The sequence below is a fragment of the Gopherus flavomarginatus genome, chromosome 14, assembly GCF_025201925.1.
Source record: "Gopherus flavomarginatus isolate rGopFla2 chromosome 14, rGopFla2.mat.asm, whole genome shotgun sequence".
Classification (NCBI taxonomy): Eukaryota; Metazoa; Chordata; order Testudines; family Testudinidae; genus Gopherus; species Gopherus flavomarginatus.
Genome location: NC_066630.1, coordinates 44123741 through 44141957, shown reverse-complemented (window position 1 = coordinate 44141957; position 18217 = coordinate 44123741). Strand labels below are relative to the sequence as shown.

Here is an 18217-nt window from a genome sequence, read left to right as displayed (position 1 = left end):
TTTCCATTTCCAAGTATCTGAAATGAGGTCTCCTTTTGCTCCTTCCCCCCACTAAGCCCAACATTTAGCATTAGAAAGAGGGGGGCCAGAAAGGTCAATTAATATATCTCATAAAAACTGCATTTCACATCTTTAAAAAGTGTTTTAAAAGGTTCAATCAAAGTGTAAAGTAGCGAGAGGTCAAAGCATTCACTGAACTTTGCACCTGCCACGTCATTCAGTAGTAACATTCCTACAGCAGAACCTCTCTATGTCCCATTGTGGATGCTCTCTGTTGCTACAACAGTTCATTGTTTGCAACATTATACTAAATGTTACTAACCTCCTACCCCATCCTATGACTCCTCCCCTCAAAAAACCTTGGCACTTAATGTTACCAAAATGTAACAAAATAAATGTTAATAAATTAGCTTCAATTTCAACAAAGTATACAACGGACCAAAGACTGCTCAAACAGTATATTCTGGTTTGAAGATGATAACGCTTGCAGTAGCATCTGTAAAATATTTTACCCCTTATTTTCCAGGAAAGTGTGTACACAGCTGTGCTACAAGAAAATCAAGACAGGCCTTTTTACTGTGCCTCCTTTTGTATTTTACAGAAGCCATGTATAAACAAACCACCTTTGTGTTGAGGAACTTCATTTGGAGCACATAACCCCTCAGATTAGATCTCTTCCCTAGTTTAAATCATTCTGCTACCAAACCAGTGACAGAACCAGGCCTTTAAAAACCAAAGGCATAACACCTTCCAGATATGTCCAGGATCTTCATCTCATGCAGTTTTCTGCCCAGAGATTGAAAAACTGCCACATTCATGGACTACTTCTGCAACGCAGTCGAAATCTTCTCCCCTCCCGATTTGACCTTCAGACTCAAGTCTCCGATGGAATGCTATAGAGTTGCTAAAATCCGTGAGAAGGAAACCACCATCACACAGAATGTCTGCCCCACACCTAGAGTAAGTGCTTCGAAGGGGATCATTTGTTTTGCGGCAGCTCTGTAAACTCCAGCAATAGCTGCACCTGATAAGAAAAGAGCGTTAATGTGCTATGGCAAGTTTGAGATAGAAACTTAGTCATACACAGCAATGGACAGCAAGGGCCAATCTCACAGTCTGGTCTATTTTTTTATGTTCAGTTTTGGTTATTTAGATGTCCAAACCACTGAGTACATCAGGGTTTTACATCTAAACAAAAGAAAATAATCATGCTAGCAAATAACTGTGCTTACAAAAAGCAATATAAACAAAATCTTGCCTGGTCTTTGTAAAGTCTCCAGTAATTAACCAGACATTTGTTTAAACCAAATACCTGAAGTACATTTTAAAAACTAAGGAGCTGGAAAGAATTGCTCTTTATTCAGCAGTTAAGATTAGAGTCTTAATTTCTACGTTTTCTTCTCCAACTCTTCACTTCATTAATGCCTACAACAGCACAGTGTACTTAGAGAGACACGTCAGCGTTCTTTTAATGTAGTTTTAACTATGCAACAGGCCAGTCCACACTTAACAGCCACCAAAGGAGGGTTTAGTTTCCCAGCCACCCTATTAGACTGTCACAGCACCACAATTAACAGGGAGGTACTGAGAGTTTATTATCTGATAGATCATTGTTAGCAGGTTTTACTATAGGTGGTATACATATACACGTGCTGGGTGCTTTGTTTACCATCCTCACAAGTTAAGGGAAGTGGAGAGAGGTTTCGACAGGAGAGGAGACTGGATACTACAGAAGGATCTGGGCCAATGGAAGGGATTTCACTGGAGAAAATGCAAAGCATTATATGAGAGACGGACATGTACTCCCACTCCAAGGTGGGAGTACGACAGACAGAGAGAGAATGCTGAACTGGATCCTGAGAAGGACAGCAATATCACATTACACATACATTGCAATGTGATACCAAGCACAGTCCAGAAGTATAATGAGGGAAGGAATAAAACCTTGCTAATGCCTCATTGAATGGCATATTGTATGGGCCTTCTTCAGATAAACTGTTTATTCAGTGAGATGTGGGACTCTGTAGACCAGGATCTTTTGTGCCCATAACTCAGAATCCTTTGTTCAGTTTCAGGCAAACACAGATGACTGTAAAATACGTTAAATATATTTCAAGTCTGAAAACGACTAGATGTGCCACAGTTAGATTCCACATTTATCATCTAGCTCCGTGTTAACTGTGCTCCATTTGAGTCCTTTCTGAAATCCTCAGTGGAGGGCACTAGAGAAAGAGCATTAAGGAAGTGGATATTGGACAAATGACCATGGAGCAGTATAAAAATATCGCTCAGTCATGCAGGAAATCAGGAAGGGCAAGTCACACTTGCAGTTGCAGCTAGCAAGAGATGTTAAGAGTAACAAGAAGGGTTTCTTCAAGTACGTTGGCAACAAGAAAAAAGTCAAGGAACGTGTGGGCCTGTTACTGAATGAGGGAGGCAAACTAGTGACAAAGTATGTGGAAAAAGCTAATGTACTCAATGACTTTTTTTCCCCCTGTCTTCACGAACAAGGTCAGCTCCCAGACTGCTGCACTGGGCAGCACAGCACGGGGAGGAGGTGACCAGCCCCCTGTGGAGAAAAGTGGTTTGGGACTATTTAGACAAGCTGGACAAGCACAGGTCCATGGGGCCGGATGCGCTGCATCCGAGGGTGCTAAAGAAGTTAGTGGATGTGATCGAAGCGCCATTGGCCATTATCTTTGAAAACTCATTGCGATCAGGGGAGGTCCCGGATGACTGAAAAAAGGCTAATGTAGTGCCCATCTTTAAAAAAGAGAAGGAAGAAGACCCCGGGAACTACAGGCCAGTCAACCTCACCTCAGTCCCTGGAAAAATCATGGAGCAGGTCCTCAAAGAATCAATTCTGAAGCACTTAGATGAGAGGAAAGTGATCAGAACAGTCAGCATGGATTCAGCAAGGGCAAGTCACGCCTGACTAACCTAATTGCCTTCTATGAGGAGATAACTGGCTCTGTGGATAAGGGGAAAGCAGTGGACGTGTTATTCCTTGACCTTAGCAAAACTTTTGAAATGGTCTCCCACAGTATTCTTGCCAGCAAGTTAAAGAAGTATGGGCTGGATGAATGGACTATAAGGTGGATAGAAAGCTGGCTAGATCGTCGGGCTCAATGGATAGTGATCAATGGCTCCATGTCTAATTGGCAGCTAGTATCAAGCGGAGTGCCCCAAGGGTTGGTCCTGGGGCTGGTTTCGTTCAATATCTTCATTAATGATCTGGAGGATGGTGTGGACTGCACTCTCAGCAAGTTTGCAGATGACACTAAACTGGGAGGAGACATAGATATGCTGGAGAGTAGGGATAGGATACAGAGGGACCAAGACAAATTAGAGGATTGGGCCAAAAGAAATCTGCACTTGTCCTTGTTGAACCTCATGAGAGTCCTGCACGTAGGATGGAAGAATCCCATGCACTGTTACAGACTACGGACCGAGCGGCTAGGCAGCAGTTCTGCAGAAAAGGACCTAGGGGTTACAGTGGACGAGAAGCTGGATAAGAGTCAACAGTGTGCCCTTGTTGCCAAGAAGGCTAACAGCATTTTGGGCTGTATAAGTAGGGGTACTGCCAGCAGATCAAAGCATGTGATCATTCCCCTCTATTTGACATTGGTGAAGCCTCATCTGGAGTACTGTGTCCAGTTTTGGGCCCCACACTACAAGAAGGATGTGGAAGAATTGGAAAGAGTCCAGCGGAGGACAAGAAAAATGATTAGGGGACTGGAGCACATGACTTATGAGGAGAAGCTGAGGGAACTGGGATTGTTTAGCCTGCAGAAGAGAAGAATGAGGGGGGATTTGATAGCTGCTTTCAACCACCTGAAAGGGGGTTCCAAAGAGGATGGCTCTAGACTGTTCTCAATGGTGGCAGATGACAGAACAAGGAGTAATAGCCTCAAGTTGCAGTGGGGGAGGTTTAGGTTGGATATTAGGAAAAAACGTTTTCACTAGGAGGGCGGTGAGGCATTGGAATGGGTTACCTAAGGTGGTGGTGGAATCTCCTTTTTAAGATGTTTTTAAGGTCAGGCTTGACAAAGCCCTGGCTGGAATGATTTAGTTGGGGTTGAACCTGCTTTGAGCAGGGGTTGGACTAGATGACCTCCTGAGGTCCCTTCGGACCCTGATATTCTATGATTAAAACACATGGGAAGGACCCTTACTTTGAGATGTTAGCTCCTTTCTCATGGGGAAGAAATAACATCCCACTTTAGCAAGCTTCTGAAGTGAACTCTCACTAACAGACACCCATCAGTCAAACAAGTACTTTGGAACGTCTAACATACTTGTTAAGATTCCAGCAGAAATTGGTCCCACGATGCCCATCAACAGGATGCTTACGGACATGAACCTACCATATTTGTGACGTCTGAGTGTGAAGAGCGCCAGTAATCCCGCAGGGATGTGGAAAGAGAGAGAGGACACCAGTGCCCACAGGAATACACCATACCACATTTCTGCAAGGCAACGAGAAAGGATGTTGACATAGACAGGACACTTCACCATCTACCTGAACACAAGAGCAGCTACCAAAGGCTCCTATCAGGATTGGGCTCCCTCTGTGCTAGGTGCTGTACAAACACACAGAATGACAAAGCTCCTGCTCTAAAGAGTTTAAGAGGAAACAAGATATAGATCATGTACCCTAAGGATGTCCGTGATGTAAGGGACCAAGCTGCGATCTCACTACGGGCAGCTACAGAAGTTTGTTCTGTACTAGGGATGGTAATGCTAAGACAACATTCAGCCATTGCAAATGCCTGCCCTGATTTCAGAATAATTTGAAAGTTTCATCACTTCCAAAACTACAATGCATCACAAGTGTAAACAGCCCTGTAATAATGCCTTGAGCATCTACAATCTGATCATTTCCTTATTATAGGAGCCAAGATACAGGCACAATTCTGTCACTCTCTTCATGCTACCAAAACTTATTTCATGCTGCAGGAAGATCAAAGTAACACCAAAATATTTTGGAATAAGAACCTGAAACAGCAGTAACTAGACAGAACACTGCACTGGTCTGTATCGCTGTCACAAAATGAGCCTTCTTAGGGGGGTTGGGGGAAGGTAAGGAAGAGATCAGGAGAGCAATTTCTTTGGCATGGCCAAGGAATACGACTATGCATTGAACCCCATGATCTAGCTTGAAAGTGACACTGAATAAGAATGGCAGCACCTCCTTAGTCTGGAAAATTTTCCTCACAGTATAGAGTCAGACTTGCTCAGTTACGTGACAACAACATGACTGACTGCTTTCTACTCCAATGAGTTAACACAGCTACAGCTGGATTCTACGCTGGCTGGTGCAGAGTGGAACATCTGCAGGGCCAAATTCTTCCCTCATTTACACTCATCCAACCCCATTCAGGACAAGGGCTACAGAGGTATCCTTGCAGGCAGGATGTGACCTGTCACTTGTTATCGGTGATGATTAGGGCCCTACAAAATTCACAGCCATGAAAAACACGTCACGGAACGTGAAATCTGGTCTTTTGTGTGCTTTTATCCTATGCTATACAGATTCATGGGGGAGACCAGCATTTCTCAAATTGGGGTCCCTGACCCAAAAGGGGTTACAGGGTTATTACAGGGAGATTATAAGGTTATTTTAGGGGGCTCACAGTATTGTCACCCTTGTTTCTGCGCTGCCTTCAGAGCTGGGCAACTGGAAAGCGGTGGCTGTTGGCCAGGCACCCAGCTCTGAAGGCAGTACCCTGCCAGCAGCAGCACAGAAGTAAGGATGGCAATACCATGCCATGCCACCCATTCTTATGTGCTGCTGTATTCAGAGCTAGGCAGTCAGAGAGTGGTGGCTGCTGGCCGAGGGCCCAGCTCTGCATGCAGCAGTGCAGAAGTAAAGATGGTAATACCATGCCAGGCCAGCCTTACTCCTGTGCCGCTGCTAGTGGCGGCTCTGCCTTCAGAGCTGGGCTCCCGGCTAGCAGCCGCCGCCCTCCAGCTGCCCAGCTCTGAAGGCAGCGCTGCCGTCAGCAGCAGCACAGAAGTAAGGGTAGCAGTACTGCAACATCCCCTACAAAATCCTTGTGGCCCCCCACCCCCAACTTCTTTTTGGGTCAGGACCCCACTGTGAAATTTCAAATTTAAATCATGAAATTTATGATTTTTAAAATCCTATGACCATGAAATTGACCAAAATGGACTATGAATTTGGTAGGGCCCTAGTGATGATGCACAAGCCAGATAGTAGCCATCTTGACCTGCATATCCTCAGTTGAGTTTGCAAGACTGGCAATTAAGGAAAAGTTGTATTTGTAAACTGACTAAATATGAGATGGATTCACCCAGATAGTCAACATGGATGCAAGTTTTGGTGCTAGGGCACCTGTAAAATCTTGAGTATTTAAAAAAAAAATTCTAGTACTGACCCTGAGAGGAAAAAACACCCAATTGCCATGGCATAAAGATCCTGTGTTATTTATGTGCTCGATTTCTGCTGGAAAATTAGTTAACAGCTTGGATTTCTAGCACTAAAGAGCTGTTTGAAAACCACATCTTTAAGTCAAACAGCAGAGTACAATAAAAAAGAAATCTATGCTATTACTTGCAATTTGTTTTGATCCTTTGAGTACTACTGCTCTGCACCTGTTCTTCTAGAGATCAGCTGCCTTTGAACCTGAGCAATAGGGATGCCTAGAAACAGAAGGCATTTTTTACTCTTGTGTAAGTGTAGCACTTCAGAAGCAGTTCTCTCTCCAGGGGATAGCCTGGATTCTAGCATCATTAGGAAGCAGTTAAATTAAGTTGGCAGAAAAACTGATTTGAGTTTTTCTTCCCATGCTGAAGCAGAACTCAGCCTGTAAGCTTGCTGACAAAGACTCCTGTACAACTTCTGCAGAAGTTATTTCAGGTTAACCAAGCAAGGAATTTAAAGTCTTGTAACGTGACAAGTGTTAATACCACAGATTCTGGAAACTATTTTGTTTTGTTTTGTTTTTTTGAGAATGTGGGGACTGGAGTCCTGATAGCTCTGCCAGAGGACTAAAATGATGATCTTTGAGAACCACTGTTGTTCCTTGTTTCTAAGGATGTTTACAGTAACTCCTGCTGTACGTCTCCTTTGTCTTATTACGTATTATTGTATTATAATACCAAGCTCTGTATGGATGTGCACTTTCAAGGCCTGCTTAATCTTTTTAAAATAACAAAAGCTCTACAAATTAATTAAATCTCCCTCAAAAAGAAGTTATTAATTGTACCTCTGAATTGAATTTGACATTACAGCTATGCATCTATTGCTTGTTACATTTTCCATTATTTAATGCAGTTGGAGTCTCAACAGCTTACCTATTTTAATAGAGTTGGTCCCAACAAAATGCATTACCTGTAACTCCTGGTTTTGTTTACTAATCAAACAAGCTTGCCACTTCTATATTCTGCATTCAGAACAACATGGAATTCTTAAATCAAGATTAAATGTTCTTCTAAAAAAAAAGTCTGCTCTAGGAATTATTTTGGGGGTGTTCTCTGGCCTGTGTTACACAGGAGGTAGATAGGATCACAATGGTCCCTTCTGATCTTCGAATCTTGAGGCCGTGCTATATTTAAAAAAAGCAGCTTAAATTCTGCGGTGAACGAGGTCTCAAGTGTAGAAGTGAGAGAGATAGCCAAGGACTCTTTTTTTAAAATTTCCTGATGAGATCGCTGTTAGAAAAGCCTTCCTACTGAGTAAACAAAATTGAGTTCTGTACCACTGTTCTCTGAAACAAAAGGAAGTTCAGTAAAACACAACCTGCATTTGTGACTGAAGTGATACCAAACCCGTAATGAGATGATTAGTAGTTTTTAATGCAAGCAAAGACATCCTTGCGTCCAGCCTCTCAACAACTAACCAAAGAGCAGCCCCTTTTTACACTTGCTTCAACTAGCAATACTGTACTGTAATAATCAGAAAAGGCTTCACTCCAGAGCTCTAAACTATCTAAAGACTGTATGGATCAGACTGATACTGTATGTACACTGTAAGCCTGCAGCCCATTTTTCTCATACTGTAAACTAGTCTCTGTATTTTAAATGCTATTCACTATATGGGGTGTCAAATGTCACGAAAGCTGGAGAGGCAGATGTACTGCCAAAGATATCCATCCATACAGGGGACGAATAAAAAAGGGGATTAAGAACATAAGAACGGCCAGACCAAAGATCCATCTAGCCCAGCATTCTGTCTTCCGACAATGGCCAATGCCAGGTGCCCAGAGGGAATGAACAGAACAGGTAATCATCAAGTGATCCATCCTCTGTCTCCTACTCTCAGTTTCTGGCAAACAGAGGCTAGGGGACACCATCTTTGCTTATGCTGACTAATAGCCTTTGATTCAAGTGACCCCATTGGTACCTACATTCATTTCGCCTGGGGGAGGGAGGGAGCAGGTTTTACTTACAGGGCCGGCTCCAGCTTTTTTGCTGCCCCAAGCGGCGAAGAGAAAAAAAATAATAAAAAAAGGCTGCGATCCACAGCAGCTCTATCACGCCGCTTCATTCTTTGGTAGCAATTCAAGAGTGACTGAGGGACCCGCCACCGAAGACCTGGATGTGCCGCTCCCTTCCCTGGGCCACCCCAAGCACCAGCTTGCTGTGCTGGTGCCAGCCCTGTTTACTTACAGGTTTTAAAATGGAAGCATGGTTTTGGTGGCTGGTGCATATGGGACACAATCAATCAAATTGATTTTTAAAGGTCAGAGTCATTGCGTGATTGCATCTGAGCATTCTCTGACCCTTGACCTATTACTGTCGCTAAGAACACTTAGTCACCGTTTCTCACATCTGCTTCCCAAGCATTTACCATGTTTCAGAACTTGCTGAGGACTGGCAGGGTTTGGCTTGAATCTAGGAGCAATGCAAACCCATTTGATGAGCTTCTTTCTAGCAGAGACACCACAACTCTTTTCTCTAAGCTTACCTACCTATAAGACATGTTTACAAAAGATTCCCAGTGTGGCCATCACCTAATCAGCGATCGCAAGGATAGGAGCCCTAGGGGCAGGCTCTGGCAGATGAGTTCAGCACCGACTCAATTAGATTTGCTCAGTTCTGGTCACCCTTTCTTAAAGAGCATACAGCAGCGGGGGCTTGGAGTCACGCAATGAAAAACTGTGAAAGACCAGGAGTGATTCCAGAGCCAGGGACTGCTTAGTTCAGACAAAGAGTAAAGAAAAGAGAATGTGATCAGAGCATCCAGACTGATGCATGAAGAGGGGAACATGCCCGGGGGCAGTCCTGGGCGGACGGGGGCAGGTCCGTCATGGGGGGATTGGTCCTGGAGGAGAAAGACTGGGTCTGGGGCGGATGTGGGCGTAGCTGGAGACTGTCCTGAAAGATGGGGTGGGGAGGGTTGGGTCCGGAGAAGGGATGTGGGCAGGAGCTGCGGCAGCAGGTGTAGTGAAGGATACTGCTCCTCGTAGGAATGTGCTACTTACTGTACATCTGAGCATGCTCGGTACTTCTGCTGAAGCCACTGCCCTTTACCCTGCCCTTATACCCCTAGGATTCTGCTGACTGCTTTTGACGGAGTTTAAAAAGTGGCAAAGGGGGCAAATCTGAGGGTGGGGGAGGGACTGAGCAGGAGGCGGAAATTTACTGGTCTGGGGGGTCAAGCAGCTGAAGGCAGCATTAGGAGAGGGGCTAAAGGGCAAAATAAGGAAGGGGGGGGGAAGAGGTGGAGTTAAGCCCAGGAGGGAGGCACTGGCAGAGGGGGTCAGAGGGCAAAACCCAGCACAGGCAGGGGCACAGGGGGCAGCAATTACCTCATTGGCACGGAGACACCAGCGCTTTGCAAAACAGTTTGTTGTGGGGGCCAGAGGCTTTTTTATTTGAGCAAAGTGGCTTTTTTGTATGGTCACACAAACTGAGCATGCTCAGTAACAGCTGCTGAAGCCACTGCCCTTCACCCTGCCCTTATTAGCCATGAAAATCTGCTGATTGCTATTTAGAGGGGTTAAAAAGGGGCAAAGGGGGTAAATCAGAGCGGGGGGGCCCAGGATCTGAGTAGGAGATGGAAATTTACTGGTGGGGGGGGGTCAGACAGCTGGAGACAGGGTTAGGAGAGGGGCTAAAGGGCAAAATCAGGGCAGGGGGGAGGAGCAAGAGTTAAGTTTGGGGGTGAGGTACTGACAGAGGGTAACCAAGGGCAAAACCCAGCACAGTCAGGGGCAGAGGAGTAGCAGTTACCTTAGTGTGACTGAGGCACCAGTGTTTGCAAAAATAGTGGGGGGCAGAGGGGCTTTTTAATTTCCCCTCTAACAGATAGCACCTCGGCTTCCCAGGGCTGGGTTCTTAAAGGCACAGGCACATCAATGCAGCTCCTCTTTGTCTGATCTAACTAGGGTGACCAGACAGCAAATCTGAAAAATTGGGATGGGGGTGGGGGGTAACAGGATAAGATAAAGACCCAAAAATCGGGACTGTCCCTATAAAATCAGGACATCTGGTCACACTAGATCTAACCTACTGAAGCTATTTCTACACTACAAATTTCAAAGCGCCATGCTCATGGTAATCCACCTTGATGAGGGGATTAGCTCTGAGCACTGGGAGATGAGCGTGTCCACACTAGCGCTTTAAAGAGCTCCAACGTGCTGCGCAGGGGTGTGTGTTTCTGTGTGATTTTTCACACCCCTGAGCCAGCAAGTTATAATGCTTTCACTTGCCAGTGTAGATAATCCCTGAGACTTAATTTGGTGAAACATTTTACATCTATCCCCTCAGAAACAAAAGAATCCCTTATCACTGTTTCTGAATGCATAGTCTCCCCAAGCAGTTTCCCAAGTTGTCTTATCTGCTGTTGGGGTTCCCTGAATTTTTTCTTCTAATTTTTAGAGCAGATGTTTATTCTGTTGGATCATATGACTTCCATTCTGACTAAATTTCTGGCCTATTGTCAAAACTTTGTTTTGAGTCAATCCACCAATAGTTACACTATTGGTGGTCAGACCAATAGGCCGCCTAATCTAGTATCCTGTCTTGTGACAGTGGCCAATGCCACCTGCTTCTAAGGGAACAATCAGACCAGGCAGTGACTCATTGAACCATCCCATTGTCTATTTCCAGCATCTGACAGTCAAAGAATGTTTCAAGGACATGCAGAGCATGGGCCTGCATCCCTGATTATCTTAGCTAATAGCCAATGTACTTATCCTGAGGGACTGATCTAATTCTTTGTTTAACCCACTCACAGTTTTTCTTTTCAAAATATAATGAACACACATCTATAATGACTTCTCTGTTTCGGTCTTGATCGAGAAGTCTGAAGGAAAGCCTAACATTGTGAATGCTAATGGGAAGGGGATAGGTTTAAAAGATAAAATAAAAAAAGAACAAGTTACAAATCACTTAGAAAAGTTAGATGCCTGCAAGTCACCAGAGCCTGATGAAATGCATCCTAGACTACTTAAAGAGCTAAGAGAGGAGTTATCTGAGCCTCTAACTATTATCTTTGGAAAAATCATAGGAGACAGGAGAGATTCCAGAAGACTGAAAAAGGGCAAATATAGTGCCCATCTATAAAAAGGGAAATAAAAACAACCCAGGAAACTACAGACCAGTTAGTTTAACTTCTGTGCCAGGGAAGATAATGGAGCAAGTAATTAAGGAAATCATCTGCAAATACTTGGAAGGTGGTAAGGTGATAGGGAATAGCCAGCATGGACTTGTAAAGAACAAATCATGTCAAACCAATCTGATAGCTTTCTTTGATAGGATAATGAGTCTTGTGGATAAGGGAGAAGCGGTGGATGTGGTATACCTAGACTTTAGTAAGGCATTTGATATGGTCTCGCATGATATTCTTATCGCTAAACTAGGCAAATACAATTTAGATGGGGCTACTATAAGGTGGGTGGATAACCGTACTCAGAGAGTAGTTATTAATGGCTCCCAATCCTGCTGGAAAGGTATAACAAGTGGGGTTCCGCAGGGGTCTGTTCTGCGACTGGCTCTGTTCAATATTTTCATCAACAACTGAGATATTGGCATAGAAAGTACACTTATTAAGTTTGCAGATGATACCAAACTGGGAGGGATTGCAACTGCTTTGGAGGATAAGGTCATAATTCAAAATGATAGGGACAAATTGGAGAAATGGTCTGAGGTAAACAGGATGGAGTTTAACAAAGACAAATGCAAAGTGCTCCACTTAGGAAAGAAAAAAATCAGTTTTACACATACAAAATGGGAAGAAACTGTCTAGGAAGGAGTACGGCAGAAAGGGATCTAGGGGTTATAGCGGACCACAAGCTAAATATGAGTCAACAGTGTGATGCTATTGCAAAAAAAGCAAGCGTGATTCTGGGCTGCATTAACAGGTGTGTTGTGAGCAAGACACGAGAAGTCATTCTTCCGCTCTACTCTGTGCTGGTTAGGCCTCAACTGGAGTATTGTGTCCAGTTCTGGGCACCGCATTTCAAGAAACATGTGGAGAAATTGGAGAGGGTCCAGAGAAGAGCAACAAGAATGATTAAAGGTCTTGAGAACATGACCCATGAAGGAAGGCTGCAAGAATTGGGTTTGTTTAGTTTGGAAAAGAGAAGACTGAGAGGGGACATGATAGCAGTTTTCAGGTATCTAAAAGGGTGTCATCAGGAGGAGGGAGAAAACTGGTTCACCTTAACCTCTAAGGATAGAACAAGAAGCAATGGGCTTAAACTGCAGCAAGGGAGGTTTAGGTTGGACATTAGGAAAAAGTTCCTAACTGTCAGGGTAGTTAAACACTGGAATAAATTGCCTAGGGAGGTTGTGGAATCTCCATCTCTGGAGATATTTAAGAGTAGGTTAGATAAATGTCTATCAGGGATGGTCTAGACTGGGGTAGGCAACCTATGGCACGAGTGCCGAAGGCGGCACCCGAGCTGATTTTCAGTGGCACTCATACTGCCCGGGTCCTGGCCACCAGTCGGGAGATGGGGGGGTGGGGGTGGGGGAGGCTGAATTTTATTTTAATTTTAAATGAAGCTTCTTAAACATTTTAAAAATCTTATTTACTTTACATACAACAATAGTTTAGTTATATATTATAGACTTATAGAAAGAGACCTTCTAAAAACGTTAACATGTATTACTGGCATGCAAAACCTTACATTAGAGTGAATAAACGAAGACTCGCACACCACTTCTGAAAGGCTGCTGACCCCTGGTCTAATCAGTATTTGGTCCTGCCATGAGGGCAGGGGACTGGACTCAATGACCTCTTGAGGTGCCTTCCAGTCCTAGAACATATGAACCCCAAGATACCTTTACAACCACAAGAATTTTAAAATCTTTGTTCCTGAGCCTGTAGCATGCAGTAAGGTCAGTTCCAATGCCTTGAGCTGAAACTCCTGAATGAATTGTAGTCTACCCTCATACTCCCAAACATTTCATATACCTAAGGCCATATCTACAGTTTAAGTGTGGGTAACTCACATTATGTCAGCACAGAGTCACTATGGTTACTATGTCACTTGTGTGCATGCCTCCTGGACTCCTTGCCTCAGCAGTCAGGGTACTCACCAGAAGCACTTGTATAGATTCAGAGTGAGATGCACTATGAATAGATATACCACTGTCCACCCACTGTATTTTGAGATGCTTTGGTTTGGCAGTGTATGCTGGGCACCAAACAGGTCAGACAAGGGTGGTTGTGGCCATGGGATCAAACTTCTTATAATGCATAAACGTACACATAATGTTTACACCTTTTTCTCTAAAAACTCACTAACCTGCTTGGCCCTCCTCACTGTCTGCCATCTGTTGACTGTGTTTATCCAACCTGTATGCATGTAAGACTGCTATCTGTAGGAATTAGCTACATCAGATGGCTTTTTTTTTAAAAAAAAGCAAAGTTGGACCTCTAGCTGCTGTGGGTAGCACATTCCTACAGAGAGCATTTTCATACACATACGTGTATGAAACTGCAAACTATAGAGATGTGCTGCTACCTTAGCACTGCAATGTGATGAAGCTAATTTCTACAGGCAGCAGTTTCTCACACCACTGGAATGTAAGACAGCTCTCTGAAGGAATCAGCTACATCAGATGGCCTTTTTTTTGTTGCTGTTGCAAAGTTGGACCTCCCGCTGATGCAGGTAGTGAATTCTTAAAATTAGCAGTTCCTGAGAACTGCGAAGGGCTGTACCTGTTAGCTTTGTGATGTTCTGAACAACAACTATTAGCTATTATTCTAACAGAAAGTGAGATGGATTAGGTATGAGCTAAAGATATGACAGTCTTAACTCCTCTGCTGACAAAACATGAAAATAACCTTCTCCTTACATATGTTTCTGGGTGGTACAGAGCTGTAGCCAGCTCAGTTAGGGCCCAGCTGGCCCTGATAAGGGAGCTGTGGGCCAGAAGCTAGAGAAGTACCTGAAGTTGAGCAGCGCTGGGGAAAGACAGGGGGACCTGTTAATAGTTTTGTTAAGTGAAATGGAACACAGTTTACAGATTTTAAGTGTGGTTTATTAATATTTAAGGAGTGATTAACTGTGTTAAAAACTCCCACCTTAACCTATTACTTCCCAGCTCGTGAGGATAAAAGAACTAACACAGCGGATACCAGTAAAATTCTAAACTTTAACTTGTCTTTGTGGGTCAATTGGACAAGTCTGTACAAACTAATGAAGAAAAATAACCACAATATCCAACTGACTGAAAACGCAACATTGGTATGATATTCTGAAAGGATGGGCCGCATCTTAACATAAGAACGGCCGTACCGGGTCAGACCAAAGGTCCATCTAGCCCAGTATCCTGTCTACCGACAGTGGCCAATGCCAGGTGCCCCAGAGGGAGTAAACCTAACAGGCAATGATCACGTGATCTCTTTCCTGCCGTCCATCTCCATCCTCTGACAAACAGAGGCTAGGGACACCATTCCTTACCCATCCTGGCTAATAGCCATTTATGGACTTAACCACCATGAATTTATCCGGTTCTCTTTTAAACGCTGTTATAGTCCAGCCTTCACAACCTCCTCAGGTAAGGAGTTCCACAAGTTGACTGTGAGCTGCGTGAAGAAGAACTTCCTTATATTTGTTTTAAACCTGCTGCCTATTAATTTCATTTGGTGACCCCTAGTTCTTGTATTATGGGAATAAGTAAATAACTTTTCCTTATCCGCTTTCTCAACATCACTCATGATTTTATAGACCTCTATCATATCCCCCCTTAGTTTCCTCTTTTCCAAGCTGAAGAGGCCTAGCCTTTTTAATCTTTCCTTATATGGGACCCTCTCCAAACTCCTAATCATTTTAGTTGCCCTTTTCTGAACCTTAAATTGTTACACTCAATTATTCTTTTCTTTATTCTGATAAGTTTAACATTAATTGTAATGTGTGGCATGTTCTGTTGGATGCTGAAACCACTAGCTTATATTGTTTCAAAAAAATTATATCGAATGAGACAATTACATAAAGTATGACCCATTCAATACCTCTGGATTGAAGAGTTATTTGCAGGTCAATGTACAGCTGAATTTATGACCATGTTTCTATTCTTTAATTACAATTATTAATATAAATTTTATTTTGTATCAAATGAACAAACCAAACTTCACTGTTCTAACACTTTAACTCCCGTTTGCCTACCAACATTCTAAATTGTTCATTACATTACTTTTTTTTAAAATAAGATTCCCTATTGTAACTAAAACCCCATTTTAAAATGCTTACTCCATTTTGCAAAACCCTGCTGTAACCTCATTAACTTAATTCAAGTGTGTGAATGAGGTATGCATGGATAATGAAATCAATCTCCAGCTGAAGCCTATCCTGATAAAGTTAAGTGCAAATGCCAATGGCCAAAGATGCAGACAACAGCCCTGACAAAGTAAGAAGAGTCCACCCCACCCCAAAAGAAAAGAACAAAGGTACAATTGACGGATGATCAATCATATCGAAACCAGAGGCAGTCTGACACAGCTAGACTATTGATTCAAACTAAAAGCCTATAAAAAAGATGGGTGAGATGTAAGACTTTGGGTAACATTCTGCTGCCAACATTGAATGGCATCTTTGCATGCCTGACAGAGAGACAGCCCTTATTCATGCCTGGCTTTCCTGGCCAGTTAGCTGCCACAAGCTACAAATCCAACCTGCAAAATCAAGCTATATACTCAAGCTATGTCCAGCAGCTGCAGAAGATTTGAATTGTGTGTGCATAAGTATTAGGTATTAGCTATTGGTTATAGATCAAATTGTGTTATCTAATAAACATGGCACTGAAACAATCCTGTGTAGCTTTATCTGTATAACATTTTACTCTTGAGTTAACAGGAGACGGACAGATAAATAGGCCAGCTACAATTCTGATTTCAGCAGCAGATATTTTCACCCCTCTGGATCTATCACCTGGTGCTACACAGAAATTGCTGTGCCTCCCACCTCTCTTGTGTGGTGTAGTGGACAAAAGAGATAGAGAAATGATTTTTGCAAACTGTCCCTCTGAATGATAGTGCTATACAATGGGGACTACTTGACCATGATCAGATACCTCTATACAGTGGGTGCTGTTGACCCAGGTCATGACGATGACAATGACAACCTACGAGAACAACCAGAAACACCTGAGGTACAAAGACTGAACGTTGAAAAATGATTGATCCAGCAATCTGGATGATGGGAAGACAGACACTTCAGCTCACCTCAGCATACTGAGAATGATAAAGATCTGATATTATCAACCACTGAAAAATAATCCAGGTGTGTCTTATACAGGGGTCCCCAACACGGTGCCTGCGGGAGCCATGGTGCCCACCGGTGCATCTAAGTGCACCCGCGTACTGGCCAGAGGATGAGCATCCACCGAAATGCCGCTACCTGTCGGTGGCATTTTGGTAGCAATGCCTATTGACGCTGCTTGTCAGCAGAATTTTGGCAGATGTTCATCCGCCGCCACGGTCCTCCATGGCTCGTTGTCTGGCATCTGCCAGACAAAAAAGGTTGGAGACCACTGGTCTAATATATCTGTTGTCCCCATTATACAGACATAGGCCTTTTTCTTTAGTTTTATTAGCAGTGAGAAAATAACACAAGACAAGTTAAGTTTTAACAGTGAAGACAAAGGCTAAAGAAAATGTCTCAAAAACGAAATGAGAGAGCAACGAGGCGACATTCCTACAGAGGAATTAGCTTCATCACATTGCAGTGCTACAGGTAGCAGCACATTTCCATAGGTTGCAGTTTCATACATGTATGTGTGCGAAAATGCCACCTGCAGGACCGTGCTACCCGCAGCAGCAAGAGGTCCAACTTTGATAAAAAAATGTATTTCAAGCAGTTTCACATGTAAAACCAACCTGACAGCTTTCCTTAACAGTGTAACAAGCCTACAAGCAGTACACGTGGTATATCTGGCCTTTGGTAAGGCTTTTGATACTGTCTTCCATGATCTTCTCATAAACAAACTATGGAAATGAAACCCAGATGCACGTAACGATAAATAAGATGGGCATAACAAGTGGGGTTCTCCAGGGATCAGTACTGGATATAATGGCATAGAAATATGATAACAGTTTCCAAGCATGTACAAATAAAGCAGCATCTTCTCACAGAAGCTGTGTCTTACAATCTATAGGGGTCACTACCGCTACAGGGAGCACATTTCTACACGTAGCAATTTCACATATAGGATACGGTGCACGAAACGGCTCCCGTGCGCATCTGCTACACCAGGGAGCCGTGTAACACAACAGCAACGTCTAACGATCCGTTCGGATCGGGAAGCGCTGCCAGCAGCACACTCCTCTGAGGAGCAGGATCCTTCACTCCGCCGGGGCCCGGAACCCGCTTCCGGCGGGGAAGCCGAGCCTAGGCGCGGGGGCAGGGGGCCCGGAACCCGCTTCGGGCGGGGAAGCCGAGCCTAGGCGCGGGGGCGGGGGGCCCGGAACCCGCTTCGGGCGGGGAAGCCGAGCCTAGGCGCGGGGGCGGGGGCCCGGCCCGCCCGGTACCTGGGAAGCTGACCAGCGGGGTGGCGTACAGGGTGCCGTTGCCCACCCGCGGTACTAGACGCAGGCTCAGGATCTGCTGCAGGAGCCCGCCCGCGCCCGGCTCGCCGCTCTCCATTCCGCCGCCATTAGAGCCTCGCAGCAGCCGCGGCGCCGCACCTGCGAATGCCGATCCGTCTCCCCGCCCCGGCGGAACGGACGGCTCTGTGCGCCAATCGCACCGCGGCTCGCTCCTCGGGTCCCGCCTCTCACTATGACAGACAAGGACCC

General features: G+C 44.4%; 1 protein-coding gene across 3 annotated transcripts; it reads right to left on the bottom strand.

Moving 5' to 3' along the window:
- Positions 1-444: 444 nt before the first annotated feature.
- TMEM170A (transmembrane protein 170A) lies at positions 445-18111 on the bottom strand. 3 transcript variants are annotated; one of them, XM_050922479.1, is made up of 3 exons: positions 17951-18111; positions 4299-4469; positions 445-1024 (listed from the first exon to the last, which is right to left on the bottom strand). In XM_050922479.1, exons 1-3 carry the CDS (start codon positions 18063-18065, stop codon positions 894-896), a joined length of 417 nt encoding a protein of 138 aa, XP_050778436.1. In that variant the 5' UTR covers positions 18066-18111; the 3' UTR covers positions 445-893. The 3 variants fall into 3 exon arrangements, with proteins under 3 accessions (XP_050778436.1, XP_050778437.1, XP_050778438.1); XM_050922480.1 differs by having other exon boundaries at positions 4368-4469; XM_050922481.1 differs by having other exon boundaries at positions 17980-18068.
- Positions 18112-18217: the final 106 nt, after the last annotated feature.

Excerpts from the sequence above, each read along its gene's own strand:
- TMEM170A (XM_050922479.1), bottom strand. The coding sequence starts at position 18,065 with ATGGAGAGCGGCGAGCCGGGCGCGGGCGGGCTCCTGCAGCAGATCCTG. Across the intron at positions 4,470-17,950 it reads CCCGCTGGTCAGCTTCCCAG|AAATGTGGTATGGTGTATTC; the intron begins GTACCGGGCGGG and ends GTTGCCTTGCAG. Across the intron at positions 1,025-4,298 it reads TTCTGCTGGAATCTTAACAA|GTGCAGCTATTGCTGGAGTT; the intron begins GTATGTTAGACG and ends TTTTCTTATCAG.